This window comes from Arachis ipaensis, chromosome B9, assembly GCF_059453495.1.
Source record: "Arachis ipaensis isolate K30076 ecotype BB chromosome B9, ASM5945349v1, whole genome shotgun sequence".
NCBI classification, from domain to species: domain Eukaryota; kingdom Viridiplantae; phylum Streptophyta; class Magnoliopsida; order Fabales; family Fabaceae; genus Arachis; species Arachis ipaensis.
This window is the reverse complement of record NC_142444.1, coordinates 147,774,826-147,790,699: the sequence shown is the minus strand read 5'-3', so window position 1 is coordinate 147,790,699 and position 15,874 is coordinate 147,774,826. Positions and strand designations below refer to the sequence as shown.

Below are 15,874 nucleotides of genomic sequence, written 5' to 3'. Positions count from 1 at the left end.
CGACCTTGGTGTCTGGTGGATGACTAAGGTCTAAACCAATTGTCGTGTGGAATGACTTTCTTCGCAGCAACAACTACCGACCTCTCATCCCCATCCCCCCAGGGTACCTCAGCCTGGTGACCCATCTGCATGATCAAGCAGGGGATGCCAGATTGCCCTTGACATGGGTCTAGACCATATACCACCTGATGAGTCTTGGAAGGTATAGTTGCTTCCCTTTCAAGATACACCAGAGAAGTACTGCCATATCTGATGGAATCTCTGTCTCATGAGTGTTGGGCATTACATATGTTCCTGTGTGGATCTGGACGCTCTGAGGTATAGCTCGCCTCGTGGGAGTTCGAACCGGCTTTCCTTGGAGCACAAAGTGTGGAACGTCGTCTAATTGCTGGGAAGGCGGCGTTGGGCACCTACTAAGGGACTCCAACGCTCAAGTAAGTAAGAATCTAAGGTAATTCAGAGTAAGACTGAATGTATATCATACCTGTGACTGAGTAAGTCACCTATATATAATGGAGATATTGAAGGTAGTTATTTGTATCATTTGTTATCGGTTTTGACGTGGTCCTTGTTGGTAGCCCGAGATTCGGGGCTTTAGTTTTTACGTGGAGAGATTTGCGGGGAGGTTATGTGTTGATCCTAGTTCCAAAGTTTCTGGTATAGACCGTTCTTGGGGTAACGGATCATAGCCCCAAGATTGACCTGTTTTAGAAGTCGAGCTATAAACAGGTTAAGCTTATATGAGCTATAGTTCGGGACCAGGATCTATGGTAGATTTTCTGTCTGTTTCTCGTGATTTTGGGATGTGGTTTTCTAGGTGCATCGAGGGGGCCAAGCTATGGCTTGGTGTGGTTGGAGCCCCCAAGCTTAATTTGTTTATTATTGGATTTGAAAAATAGGTCATTCTTTTGAATTTTGGCGATAACTATGAAGACAGCTGTATTAAATATGTGTTGGTAACTGGAACGGTGGTGAGATCTGGCCATTGATTTGGGTTTTTCGCATTTTTTATCGATGGCTGGGGTTTGCTGCTGAAGACGTAACGTTTGCTGGAGATGTGGGGTAGTGGGCTGGTGGGTGGTTTTTTCGGGACTCTTTGAGTATCCACTTTGAGTTTTTACTTCTTGTTTTTGGCGGAAGATAAGCAAAAAAGGTTAGTTGCTCTTCTCTTGTTTTCTTTTCATTTTTCTGTTTTGCATGTTTGTTTTCGAAATGGAGAAAGGAAAAAAGGTTGAGATAGGGACGACTGCTAGTGGTAAAAAAGAGGTAAAAATTGTTGAAGATGTGTGGGTTTGGGATCCTGCGAATCCATTTGCATGGGTGGCAAAGTCAGTCAAAGGGTACGCTTTTGTGTTTGATGATGAGCAGAGTGCATCGCAGTTAGGGTTAGTGTCTTCATGGGTTAGGGAGGGTAGTGATATCAAACTTAGGTGTGTACCATGTAGTGCTACTGATCGTGTCTTTCATCGCAGGGAGGGTTTTGAGTTCTTCTTTATGTATAGTTGTGTTTTTGTTGACCTAGGTGTGAAGTTTCCTTTTTCTGAGTTTGAGCGTGACGTGTTGATGCAACTTAAGTGTGCACCATCTCAGCTACACCCTAATTCTTGGACATTTGTTAGGGCTTTTCAGATTCTGATGGGATTTTTAGAGATTGATCCTTTATTGGAGGTCTTTTTTGCGTTGTTTCAGTGTAAGCGGGTTAGACGTGGTTGTTGGTTGAACCTGGCCAGTGCCCCTGATCGTGCCATTTTCAGTTTGTATAGGTCTTCTTATAAGGGTTTTAAGTCTATGTTTTTGAAGATTGATATTGCTGAGGGTGAATTTCCTTGGTTTGTTGATGAATGTCTGTTGGAGAGGTTTCCTTTATTCTGGGTTCCGAGGCCTAGACAGATATTGGCTGGGTATGGATGGGATGGAGTATAGGAATGAGATGATTGTGGAATTTTTATTTAACCATATCTCTTCTTCGGGCTTCTTGTTGGTTATTGAACTTCTTGAGTTGGAAACGGATAAAGATGCATTGGTTGGATACATGGGTAATGGTTGTGTGTAGTTTGTTTGTATATGATTGGTTATGGTTTGTAATTCCTTTGCTGCTTATTTTTTTGCAGTTGAGAAAGCTCCCAAGGTGACTTCGAGTAGCCTGTGAGCTTATTTTCGGACAAAAACGTTGAAAAGCAGGGTTCTAGTAGTCATATTATGGCAGAGAAGGGTGCCGAGGTTGATCAACCATCTCCTGTTAAGAAAATTAGTTTTAAACGAAAAAGGGGTGAGGGCAAAAAGGATAGGCCTGTGAACTTGGCCGAGGATAAGCTCGGCGGGAAGGATGTTGATTTGGAGGTGAAGCGTTTTACTGAAAACCAGAGAGTGCTTCATGGCTACAGAGGAGATGAGGACTTGACTTCCCTTTGGAGTGAACACTTCCCGTTGAGTATGGTGGCCAATGAGTATTCTCAAAGTCCATCTGATGTCAAGCTCGTTCAGGAGGTTGGTGATATTGGAGTTTGTCAGTATCTTCGGGTATAATATTTTTACTCAGCTCTCTTTAGTAGCGTTAGTTTGTGTTGGTTTAATTTATTTTGCTGGTTATTTCATGTGATGGGAGCTCAGCTGATGTCTATTGGCCGAACACAGGAGTTGAAGCATGCGAGGGATTCGTTCGATAAAGCTACGGTTGATCAGCTGATGCAGGATAATTTGGAGAAGGGGAATAAGCTTCATACTGCTCTAGATTTGGTGGATTCTTTGCAAGGGAAACTGACAGTCGCCGAGGATGCTGGTAAAATGCTTGGCGAGGAGAAGACTGCTTTGGAGGCTAGGTTGATAGTTCTCGGTGCTCAGAAGAAGCTGCTTGAGACTGAGAAGGAGGATCATGGGATTGAAATGTTCGCTGCTGGTTTTGAGAGAGCAGTTGAGCAAGCAAAACATCTGGCGCCTGCTGCTTATTTGTCTGCGATGAATCCGTGTAAGGTTGTTGTTGGCGATGAGTTGGTTGATGATGATGATGGTGTTGAAGGGGAGGGTGAAAACCCAAATATTTAGCTTATAATAGATTGTTGTTTTTATGTATGTATTTTGGAACCTTTAGGCTTATAGCCGTTAGCTTTATTTGATGTGTTTATTTTGAACTGCTGGCTTGTACTTAGCCAAACAAATTTGATAATGTTAAGATTTTGTTGCATGTTTGATTTTTGTGAAAGATTTGTTTGAATACTTCGAATTTTTGGGTTAGTAGTACTCGGCCGAGTAGGATAGAGAATGTAATATAGATAATAGGTAATGTTTGTATTGTAAGATGATGAATGAAAGAGTGCGGGGTGGTGTGCCTCATTAAAACCTCTCCAGCAAAACCCTTCTTAGGGATAAAATCTGGTAGTAGGAAAAAGAGTGCATCACCATGCCCGACTTATAGTCTAACTGAAATACATTCTTAAAGAAGATATGTTCCAACTGTTTAGTAGGATAGTTCCATCAAGCTTTTGTAATTTGTAGGCTCCTTTGCCGATGACTTTTTGGATCCGGAATGGGCCTTCCCAATTGGTGCTTAGCTTGCCATGTCCTTGTGGTTTTTGTACGTTTTCTATTCTTCTGAGAATGAGGTCTCCTTCTAAGAATGTCCTCGGTTTGAGTTTTTTGTTGTATTTTCGAGCTATAGCTCGTATAGCAACTAGTTGTTGTAGTGTTGACTTGTTTCAGCTTTCTTCGAGGAGGTCAAGCTCGGTTCTTCTGTTTTCGATGTTGTTGCTTTCGCTGACGTTTGTAGTTCTGGGATTTTGTAGAGAGACCTCAATGGGTAGCATGGCATCACATCCGTATACCAACCTAAAACGAGTTTTCTTTGTTGACGATTGTTCTGTTGTGTCATAGCTCCACAGTACTTTAGGGATAAGCTCGGCCCATTCTCCTTTTGAGTCTTCAAGTTTCTTTCTAAGGCCCTGTAAAATGATCTTATTGGCAGTTTCGGCTAAACTGTTAGTTTGTGGACGTTCGACAGACGAAAACTGTTAAACTATTTTGAAATTTTGTAAGAAATTTGTGAATTTTTTATCTATAAATTGTCTACCATTATCAGTGATAATGGATTGAGGAATACAAATCGGCAGAGTATGTTTTTCCATACGAAAGAAATCATTTTTTCGGAAGTTCTTTTTGCCAATGTTATTGCTTCTATCCATTTTCTAAAATAGTCAATGACAACAATTAAAAATTTAACCTAACCTGGCCTAAAGCGGGTGGAAAAGGTCCGAGGATGTCTAGTCCCTACTTGTTGAATGGCCAGCTCACCTCAGATGAGTGTAACTGTTCGGCTAGGTTGTGGATGATTGGTGCGTGACGTTGGCAATGATCACAATGTTTAATTTTATGCATGCAGTCTTGTTGCAACGTCGGCCAATAATAACCTGCTCGGAGGATTTTAGAAGCTAAGCTTCGTCCTCCTATGTGTGTTCTACAAACGCTTTCATGAACTTCATCCATTGCCACTTTGGCCTCTGCCATGTTTAGGCATTTTACGAGAGGCCTTGTAAAACCTCTTTTGTATAGTTCGGAGCCGAGTATTGTGTAAAAACTTGCTCTTCTTTTGAATTTTCTTTTATTTTGAATGTTGTCGGGTATGTCACCTGTTTGCAAGTAATTTATGAAAGGTGTTCGCCAGTCATCTTCCTGCAAGATACTTGAAATTGTTGTTAGCATAACACTTGGTTCATCAAGCGTTAGTTGGGATAATATAGGTGTCTTAGTTTGACTTCTTGTTGTTGCTAATTTTGAAAGGATATATGCTCTATCATTTTCTTCCCGAGGTATGTGGGATATATCGAATTTTTAAAAACCGGTTACAAGGTTATTGACAATAGTGTTGTATTTTTCTAGTAATGGATCCTTTACCTGGAAATTACCTGTTACCTGTTGTACCAAAAGTAAGGAGTCGCATTTGATGCTTAGCTGTGTGATGCCTATTGTGTGGGCCAGTCGTAGTCTAGCTATTAGCACTTCGTATTCTACTTGGTTATTGCTTGCATGGAAAGTAAATTGTAGGGATTGCTCTAATGATGTTCCTTGTTCGTCCTCAAGTAGTATTCCTGCTTCGGAGCCCTTACTGTTTGAAGCTCCGTCGACGTATAGTCTCCATTTGTTATCTGTAGGACCTTGTTCTTCTAAAGTGAGTTCTGCGATGAAGTCAGCTAGTGCTTGAGATTTGATGGCACCTCGGGACTGGTATTGGATGTCATATTCTGACAGCTTGATCGACCATTTGATTAATCTTCCTGCCAGTTTGGGTTTCGTCAGAATTTGTCTTAGGGGTTGCTCGGTTCTGACCACAATGGTATGGCTTTGGAAGTAATGCCGCAAGCGTCTGACCGTTGTTACAAGGGCCAGAGCCAGCTTTTCTAGCTTCGGGTATCGGACCTCGGCATTCTGAAGGGATTTGCTGACGAAGTATACCGGGTGTTGTTGCTTTCCTGTTTCTGTTACTGAGACAGAATTGATAGCATGATTAGTAACAGATAAATAGAGATAAAGTTGTTTACCAACCTTTAGGGTTTGAAGGATTGGTGGCTCTGATAGTATGGTTTTGAGTTCGGCAAAGGCTTCTTCGCACTCTTTGGTCCATTCGAACTTTTGTTGTTTTCTTAGAGTCTTGAAAAAATGATGTGATCGGTGAGCTATGCGGGGTAAAAACCTGGCCAATGCTGCAAGTCGGCCAGTTAATTATTGAACTTCTTTGACCGTCTTTGGGCTTCTCATGTTTAGGATTGCCTGGCATTTTTCGGGGTTGGCTTCAATACCTAGGCAAGTTAGCATGAAACCGAGAAATTTCCCGCTCTGCACTCCAAAAGCGCACTTTTCTGGATTGAACTTCATGTTGTGCCTTGTTAAGGTCTGTGTAGTCCACACACATCCTCTACTTATCGTTGTTCTTCTTTACCATCACCACGTTGGCTAACCAAGTGGAATACCTGAGCTCTTTGATGAAACCAACGTTGAGAAGTTTTTGGGTTTCCTCCAGGGAAGCTGCTCTCTTCTCTGCGCCGGGGTGTCTTTTCTTTTGAGCTATAGGTCAGATTGATGGGTTGATGGCTAGCTTGTGACAAATGACGTTGGGGTCTATCCCTGGCATATCTGTTGGGGTCCATGCGAATAGGTCGGCATTTTACCTTAATAGCTTGGCTAGTTCCTTCCGTTCTCCATTGTTTAGTGCGTTGCCGAGGTATGTATGCTTTCCTTCCTCGGCCATTAGCTAAACCTTTGTAAGGTCGTCTGTTGGCATCGGTCTTTCTTGATAGTTGGTCCAAGGGTCCAAGTCGGCCAGGGGTGGTAAGTGACTCGAATTGTATACTGCCTGGACATACTGCTGCTCGGGTTGTCTTGGATATTTGGTTTTTAGGCTAGCGTTATAGAACTTCTTGGCTTCCTTCTGGTCCCCATGAATTGTAACTACTTTGTTATCCTATGAAAGAAACTTAACACACAAGTGCACAGTAGAGACAATAGTGCTGAATGCATTTAAGGAGGGTTTGCCTAAGATTATATTGTAAGGACTTTTGCAATCAACAACAAGGTATTGTATATCTATGGTTTTGCTGTTAGTATAATCTCCAAATGTGGTTTGTAACAAATGTAGCCTCGGATAGAAACTCACTCACCTGATTGACCTACCAGTTCCCCGAGTGATGGCTGGAGAGCTTTGTCACTTAGCTTCATCTTTTGAAATGTTGAGTAAAATAGCACATCTGCGCTGCTCCCCGGATCCATCAGGATCTTCTTTACTAATGGCTCTCCGAGCTGTGCTGTGATGACTACGGGGTCATCCAGGTTGCGGTCAGTTTCCTTATAGTCCTTAGGGAGGAACGAGATCTCTGGTTTGTCCTTCTTGGCGAGTTGGGACAAGGTTGACCCTGTCATGGTCATCATAGCTCGGTACGACCTTTTTCTTGCCGAGTTTATACATCCTCCACCTGCAAAACCACCGAAAATGCAATTTATTTCTCTGTGAGGTGGGTTAACATCATTGTCTACATTTTTCCCTTTATCTCAGGAATTGTCAGTTGTTTTAGGTTGCTGACCGAGGTCTTCTGTGTTCCGCTTTCGTCCGTGGCTTTCGATGTATTTATCCAGTAGTCCTTGGCGGGCTAGATTTTCGAGGACATCCTTTGCTATTACACAGTCATCTGTGGTGTGTCTGTATTTCTGATGGAAGGCGCAGTGTTTGGATTTGTCTACATATCGCTGGTCTTGATATGTACCAGCCCTGTTTGGAGGTTTGATGACTTTTGAATGCAGGATGTCTTTTATAATGTCTTCCCTTTTTGTATTAAGGGGAGTGTAGTTGTCGAACTTAGGTGTCAGTCTAAATGACCTCTGGTTTGTTCTACTGCTCGAATGCTTGTTTCGTCTTTCGTCTTTTCTGTTTGAGGTAGGCTTTTCCACTCTTCACAATGCTTGGAATTCCTCAATTTCGATCTCGGTTGTTGCTTTTTCTCAGAATTCAGCTAGAGTCTTCGGTTTTGCTATAACTATGGTCTCTTGAAATTTTCCTGGGCGAAGACCACTCTTTAGGGCGTAAAGGTAGACTTCAGGGTTTAGGTTGGGTATTTCATTGGTTGCTTCCGCGAACCTAGTCATGTAGTCTTTCAGGCTTTCGTTCGGCCCTTGTTTGATAGTGCTCAGGTAGTTGGAATTGTGGACGTATATTTTGGATGCGGCAAAATGATTGACAAACTGGTTGGCCAGCACATCAAAATTGGAGATGGAACCTTCAGGGAGGTTGGAGAACCAAATTAGGGCGACTCCATCCAGAAAGGTCGGGAAAGTGCGGCACAAAATTAGGTTGGATTCTTTGTTCATGAACATCATAGTGTGGAATTCAGTGACGTGGACATTCGAGTCTCCTATTCCTTGGTAGGGTTTTAAAGTCATTGGTAGGGTGAAGTTCTTGGGCATTTCGAAGCTCATGACTTCTTTTGTAAAGGGGTTGGTTCTTTTGGTGGTTGTTTTCAGGGGATTGAGTATAGTGTGTTTTGTCTCTGATGTGTGCTCATCGTTGTTGTCTTTGTCTTCAGCGTTCTTGTGTTCTCCTCCCTTGCTATGGTCGTGCTGCTTCTGGCGTAAGAGTTCGGCCATTCTCTGGTTCTCGGCCTTGAGGGCATCATTGATCGCCAGAAGTTCGGCCTGGTTAGTGTTCAAGGGAGTGTGGCTGTGCTCGTCCGCCATATGCTGTGGCCTGCAAAAAAGATTAGAAAATGTAGAGAATAAAGAGTTGTGGGGTTAGAAAAAGTCAAGGCCCCACGGTGGGCTACAATTATTCCTGTGTGGATCTGGACGCTCTGAGGTATAGCTCGCCTCGCGGGAGTTCGAACCGGCTTTCCATGGATCACAAAGTGTGGAACGTCGTCTACTTGCTGGGAAGGCAGCGTTGGGCACCTGCAAAGGGACTCCAACACTCAAGTAAGTAAGAGTAAGTAAGAATCTAAGGTAATTTAGAGTAAGACTGAATGTATATCATACCTGTGGGTGAATAAGTCACCTATTTATAATGGAGATATTGAAGGTAGTTATTCGTATCATTTGTTATCGGTTTTGACGTGGTCCTTGTTGGTAGCCCGAGATTCGGGACTTTAGTTTTTACGTGGAGAGATTTGCGGGGAGGTTATGTGTTGATCCTGGTTCCAAAGTTTCTGGTATAGACCGTTCTTAGGGTAACGGATCAACATAATTACTCATGATCTGCTGCCACAGCCTAGCCTCGACGGTAAGATACTTGACCTTTATGCCCTTCAAACTCGGCTTTGACGGTCCATATACCCATGGATTGTCAGGATAGCTATAGTTTGGAGGACGGCATCCCAATCAAACTCCATGAGGTGGATTGCCTCTTCATCCTTGTAAAAATCATCTTTAGCAGTTACTTTGGGTTAAAAGTGGAGGATCTCTTCAATTGCTTCCTCTGCGACTAGAATCTGCCTGCCTCGGAGTTGAACTGCATCAAGGGTCACTTTGTAGAAGTTATAATAAAATTCCTAGACCTAAGATGCATTCACCCTGACTAAGCCTCGGTCAAAAAATACCAAACCCCGCTGTTCAATCTGGTGTGTAGTGTACTTTCGCAGCTCGGTTGGTATTTATTTGCATCTTTCTCTCAACATGGAGGCTCCGCTTTTCCAGAAAATGCAGAAACCTCAGCTCGCAGTAGAGGTTGGCAAACTTGATTGGATCAGAAGAAGGGGGTATTCTGATCAGCCTTATCCTTCTCACTGAGTTGCCTTTCAAATATCAACTCATCCACTATTTTCAGCGGCTGGTTGTGTACGCTTCCTCTTGTTGGAGCTGGCCTTAGCCTTGCCTTTCCCTTTCCTGTCAGTCATCCTAAAAAATCATAGAAAACAGGGTATGAAATATAATCTAAGGTATACAAGGCAAAAACAATATGATAAGCAGGCAAGAAACAAAAAAATAGAGAAAATAATAGCTTATGTGTGAAGCGAGCTCATACAAGTGGAATTGACTTGGAATGTGAATGAAAATAAGAATCAAAATCAATTAGAATTTCGATTCCAAGCAATTTTTTTCAAGGAAAATCAGGTTACTTGTCTGTTAAAGAAACAATGTTGCTATGTGTCAAAGAAAAGAGAAAAAAGAGTTAGTTGGAAAGGAAAATTGAAAAGAAAAGATAAAAGAGTTAGTTAAAAATGAAAAGTTAGGAAAAAGAAAGTTAATTGTTATTTGCATAGCAAGTATGGTTCTTAAACTATGAAGATCTTCAAAAGGTTCCAACAGACAAGCAAGCTCACATTCACGTCATAACAATGCACTATGCCAAAGTGATACAAATGTATGTATAGAGCATATAAGCAAATGAATGATGGTCTCAAGTCACTTGGCATAAGCTTATGTAATTGGTGTTAAAAGGGTTAAAGCATTGATGAACAAAGCAATTAGAATAATGTCAAACACCAAAATTCAATTAAGCAGGAAAGTCATAAGATTGAAATAAGAAACAAATAATTCATGTTCTATGTAACTTGAAGCAGTTAAGCATGATAAAAATGGATGAAGCCAGTTACATGGTTCAAATTTCTCAATTTTGTGAATTCATGCAAAGAGGCTCTAATTACAAAAAAATCCAAGTTTTGGTCAATTAGAAAATCAGTTTAAACCATTCCATGCGTATGAGTAAATCACCATTCAAAACAGGTAAATAAGATAAGGGTATGACCAAAACTTGTAAGAAAACTCCTTTGAGGTAGTCTCCAAAAATTATGTGGCACAAAGGTCTCTTTGACACAGAAATTCATCCAATATAGTTTTGATGCACCAAATCCAACAATGCAGCTTAAGGAAATAAAATTACAGAAATCTCAGCTTTCAGCAACAAAATAGTAAAGCAATAAGCCGGATAATTGATTAATCGAGCTTAGCAACATTCAAAACAAAAGCAACTGAACACTAAATTCAATTAATCAATTGCATAAAAAATGAGCAGTGAAAACAGATTTAAATGATTTTTTTGTTTGAGTACTATAAAAAATATATATTCTATTTTTTGTTTGATTTTGTAAAAATTTGTCATTGTAATTCTTGTGTACGGTTTATTATTGTAAGTTTTTTTATAATATAAATGATTTATCTTATTAGAAAGAACAAATTAAATAAAAAAATAACTATAAGTAATAACAGAATCATAATTAGTAAAAAACTATAATTTAAAACTGTATCAAAAAATACCGAGAGAGTACCAAAAAAGTACGATGCAAAAAAGAATATTGTACCGAGAGAGTACTAAAAAAGTACGATGCAAAAAAGAATATTGAAAAAAAAAGACAACATTTTTATGTATATACCAAAAAATGATAGAATAATATAAAAAGGTAATTTTATTTTTAAATATAATGTGAATTGTTGATCCCATTAAGTAGAGTAAATTAAACAAAAAATAACTATAACATTTTTGTGTAACGCATGTTATTATGATTAGGACGATAGCTATACAGGTAATCTCTAATTTTATATCACAAGATCAAATGTTTACTCACATAATGATCCTGAGACCACTGATCAGCAAATCTCTCTTTGTTCTCCTTCAAAGTGTGAGTATACTTGAAGGTCTCCGCCAATGTCGCATCACGATCCAACGACTTCGATTACATATGTTGCATTGAAACAATATGATTAGGATGCCGGCTAATGATATGTCAAAGAATATAACTAAGTTAATAACAAAATTAAAGAAGCTACATATCAGCCTGGCCTTGGTCTTCATGAAGGTCGCTGAGCCGCCAGTATACTTGGACGACCTGGCCGATGCCGTATTAGCCTTGTATGTGAGACGTTGATGCCTGAACCCCTCATCGGTCTCCTAGTGAACTAACAGAGCCTTCTTGATTTCCAGGCGGCACCAAGCCATGAGGTGGTCACACCTCTCACGAACATCCTTCAGCATCTATTGCAGTCGCCTATCCATTCGATGGTCGTATATCTTCCTAATGAGGGTATCATGCTCAGCGTCCCATATAAAGTTCAGCTGCACAAAGAAACTTTAAAATTAGTTAATCAAAATAAATCGTATTAAACAAAATAGAAGATACAAACAAGCTAAGAAGGTTTAAAACTAAAAAAAATTTAATTACCTCCCACTTCTGAAACCATCGCTCTTAGTCTTAGAGGAGATCTTCTTGTAGCTTGGCCATGGATGGGCGTATATCAGCTTGATGACATTGGTCAACTATCTCCTAAGTATAAGTGTTGTTGTTTCGCGAAACCTATCAACAATTCACAAACAAACCAATATGGCAATATAAATTAAAACTTCATAAGCAAATAACCATAATATATAGATTTTTTTTAGAAATTTTGGCAGAGTTTCATCTATAACTAGAATGCGCCACAAACTCTATCCATCAACAATTAACTTAAACAGTACCAAATGTCAACAATCAATGAACAATAGGCAATAATCAAGAAGCAACATCTATAAATCCACTAAATTCACTAAACTAGAATCAATAATCAGACACTTTCACCAATTCAATAATCAGGCAATATCAAAGACATTCAGCAATTCAAACATACAATTCTAAATCCACTAAAACTAGAATCAACTATCAAGAATCACTAATCACGATATATAAAACACTTTCAGCAATTCAAACCTACAACCCTAAATCCACTAAACTGGAATCAATAATCAGACACTTTCAGCATATAGAAGACTTAAAGTGATATTTACCCCGTTCCGCTATCTGGCCAAATCGTCAACTGTACGATGGGAGGTGGTAGAGGGGCATTGCTGGCTCACGTCTGTGAGAAGATTTTGGGACTGAAGTGTCCATTGCTGGAGGCGGCGGCGTCGTGGTAGACGCAGGGACGTAGTTGGGGCTAGGGACCATGATGAACGGCTGGTCCGATAAACTCGCAACCTTTGACGTCACCGGGGTAGTTGGAGTAGAGGGAGAGGATCCAGAATTCCCAGGAGTACCGGCAGAAACCCTCCATCTACCACGACCACAACCAGTACGCTGATCCGTAACACCTATACATATCGTCATGTTTGCAAAGAGCATACCAATTAACTACGTTAAACTTAGTTTAGAAATCCAACAAAGAGAAGTAAATCAACAATAATACACATAAATCAACAATAATCAACACAATGATCAACAATAATAAAAAATTCAGAACAATAAAACAACTTTATAAATTATAATAACTAGTTTAGAACAAATCAACAATAATCAAAACATGTTTTAATTAGAATCGGAATAAATCAGGATTAAATAAGGAACAGAAATTAAAACATGTTCTAATTAAAATTGAAACTAAACAAGTTCAGTATCCTAAGTTCGAAATTTTAGAAAATTCTAAGTTCAAAACAAGTTCAGTACCCTAAGTTCAGAACTAAATAAAGAAAAGAAACCATAACCAATTAATTTCAACATTTAAAATTCATTCCTAATATAACCCAAAACCAATTAAACATACAAAGTTGACCTAATCAGGTTAAAAAGGACCAACTTAATTAACTTTGTACTATTAAATAAATGCCTCAATCATTAAAATATTCAAAATTTTTGGTCAATTAAAAATAAACCAAATTCCATTATCAATGCATAATAACAATCATAACATGCAAACGAGCATTGATTTTCAAGAATTAGACCAAAAATCTATTCTATTATATAAAAATCGGATTTCTGCACTTAATAATGGAGCTGACGTGGCAATTAATGATATCAATTATAACTAATTAATGATATCAATTAATTAATTTGATTAGACATTCAAATCTCCCAATTAATTATATCAATTAATTAATTTAGTTAATTATATTAATCATTTGATTTGATTTTATTGGAGTAAATATCAAATTATTTTAGTAAATAATAAATATGATAACGAAATATATGAATTAAGTTAATTAGTTTATTTTTTTCAATGTCATCTATTTATACGAAATCATAATGTGTTTTTTACTCATTCCTTCTCTTTTTTTCTCTTTCTTTCTTTCTCTCTTGTGTTTAAGGTATAATTTTTGTAATTTATTTAATTTTTATTTCTTTTATCACTACTTATACATTTTATTTTTTATATTTTTTAAATATTTTTGTCTATTTTAGTTGCTCATTATTAGGCGCATATTTTTTTTCTTCTAGCTTTTGATTAACAAAAGAAATGTGTCTTTTTTAGGGTATTTTTAAATAATCTTACTATAATTTTATTTTGTAATATTCTCTTTTATCATGTGTCCTTCATGTGGTTAAGGAGTTGACTTAAAGTTATAAGATGATATATAAAATTATAGTATGATTTACAATATGCTAAAATATTAGGACATTATCGTATGATATTTTTGAATTTGTCCATTAAATTCAATCATATAGGATCTTGAAAATTATGCAATTATGTAATTATTTATTTTTTCATATAATTATTGTATTAGTCATTTACATTAGTAAGACTATTTTTATTATTAATATTTATAAATATACTATTATCTGTGTAATTAATTGAATCATCTTATTCATTTAAGTTTAATTCTATTGAATTAATTATTCGAAGTGTCATCACTATTTTTGTTTTTAAAGATTTTTTTCCAATATTATTTTAACAATTATAATAACATGATAATAGTTAAAAAAAAAAAGACAGAACAAAAAATTTTTTAATGTGAAAATAGGGCAAAAAGAATAAATTTATTTAATAACTTTTTCAGAATATATATGTCTCTTCTTTATAGATAATTATTATAAGGTATCAAAACCTCTAACAATTATTAAGAATAAATGTTCGTTATAAAAAAATGCCAATTTAAATGATAACGTACAACTTAAAAGGGTTACTTATGAAAGAATATAGTTTATAATTTTTTTTTACTATTTATTTCAAAAAAATATTAATTACTTAACAATATTTATTCTTTAAATTCACTATATATATATATATATATATATATATATATATATATATATATATATATATATATATATATATATGTGCGCAATTTTACTTTTTTTTTTATAAAATTCTACTTGTGATGCTAATTCTTCTAATGATGTAAACGCGGATAATTATATTTTTACTTTTTGATATAATCGATATATTATTAATAATGAATAATAATTAACCCCTTATATTTTAATCAAAGCATTTTGATGATAGTTTTTATTTATTGATGTTAATGGTTGATTGTTTCTTTAAAATAAAATGCATTATACTTTTAGGTAATTTTATAATTAACAATAATGCTTGATTAATTTTTTAAAAATAAATTACATTATGATTTTAGGTTATTTCACAATACATAATTAATGTTCATAATACTAAATTACTCTAAATTTTCTGTTTTCTATGGTTAGTAGTTAATCCCAAATTAAAAAGATTATGTTGAATTGTTGAATAGTCCAAGTATAATTGACGTAATTAATTTAGTTTATTTGTTTATTAATATATTTGATCGAAAGCATGAATGATAAATAAGACAAGAAAATAATTAAAAAAATAAAATGTTAGTAATTACTTAAAATAAATAAAAATAAGTTATAGTATATTATTTTATTTAAATTATTAATAATTAAAAAAATAGAAGGTCAGTAATTATTTTAAATAGACATTGAATTCAGTTTTATGGTATTAATTTATTTGAAATGTTAATAAAATTTTATAATTTTCATATTTATATCTATTCAATAAAAAAGAATATGCATCTCTTTGGATTCCAAAATGAAATAGAAATAAAAAAGATTTAATAATAAATGAACAAGATATTGAAGAATTGTCCATATGTAAAATAATAATTATTGATACAGGCCTTTTTCACAAAAAAAAAGGGAATCTTGGAATTCTACAATGGAGCCTCGCAAATACAATTCAAATATATATATATATATATATATATATATATATATATATATATATATATTTCCTTTTTCTTGCATGCATCAAAAACCTCAAGTTCAACGCGGTAAATGCATAAAAAGGGGTCAAATTTTAGCGGACGGTACTGCTATAATTTGCGGCGAACTTGCTTTGGGAAAAAACATATTAGTATGTATTTTATTTTATTTTACTTTAACAAAAAATTAAAACGTATCTTTTTAATTATTTTTTTAGAAAGTATAGTAAAATGAGTTATATCAATTATAATTAATTATCTATAATTAAACTAATTGATTGTGTTAATTTGTAACATGAATAACACATAATAAATAATGTGAAATTAATTATAATAAGTTAATAATTAATAAATAAAAAAATAAAAAAGACTTTTTTATTGTCTTTTGATAACTACACATTTTTATTCGTTCACTTTTTCTTTATCTCTTCCTTTTATATTTATTTCTTTTAAACTACATAAATATTACGTGATTTAATAAATAATATA

At 36.2% G+C, this 15,874-nt stretch overlaps 2 protein-coding genes across 2 annotated transcripts; one reads left to right on the top strand and one right to left on the bottom strand.

Annotated features, from left to right (window-relative positions):
• The first annotated feature begins 2,598 nt into the window (after positions 1–2,598).
• Positions 2,599–3,042, top strand: LOC148546727 (uncharacterized). Its single transcript, XM_088497981.1, has one exon. The coding sequence runs from the start codon at positions 2,599–2,601 to the stop codon at positions 3,040–3,042; it is 444 nt and encodes a 147-aa protein (XP_088354107.1).
• Positions 3,043–4,821: 1,779 nt separating this feature from the next.
• On the bottom strand, positions 4,822–6,903 carry LOC148546726 (uncharacterized). The gene is made up of 2 exons (XM_088499327.1): positions 6,645–6,903; positions 4,822–5,471 (listed from the first exon to the last, which is right to left on the bottom strand). Exons 1-2 carry the CDS (start codon positions 6,901–6,903, stop codon positions 4,822–4,824), a joined length of 909 nt encoding a protein of 302 aa, XP_088355453.1.
• Positions 6,904–15,874: the final 8,971 nt, after the last annotated feature.

Coding starts and splice junctions, on each gene's coding strand:
- LOC148546727 (XM_088497981.1), top strand. CDS start 2,599: ATGGGAGCTCAGCTGATGTCTATTGGCCGAACACAGGAGTTGAAGCAT.
- LOC148546726 (XM_088499327.1), bottom strand. CDS start 6,903: ATGACAGGGTCAACCTTGTCCCAACTCGCCAAGAAGGACAAACCAGAG. Junction 5,472..6,644: donor GGAACTGGTAGGTCAATCAG/GTGAGTGAGTTT, acceptor ATTCTGTCTCAG/TAACAGAAACAGGAAAGCAA.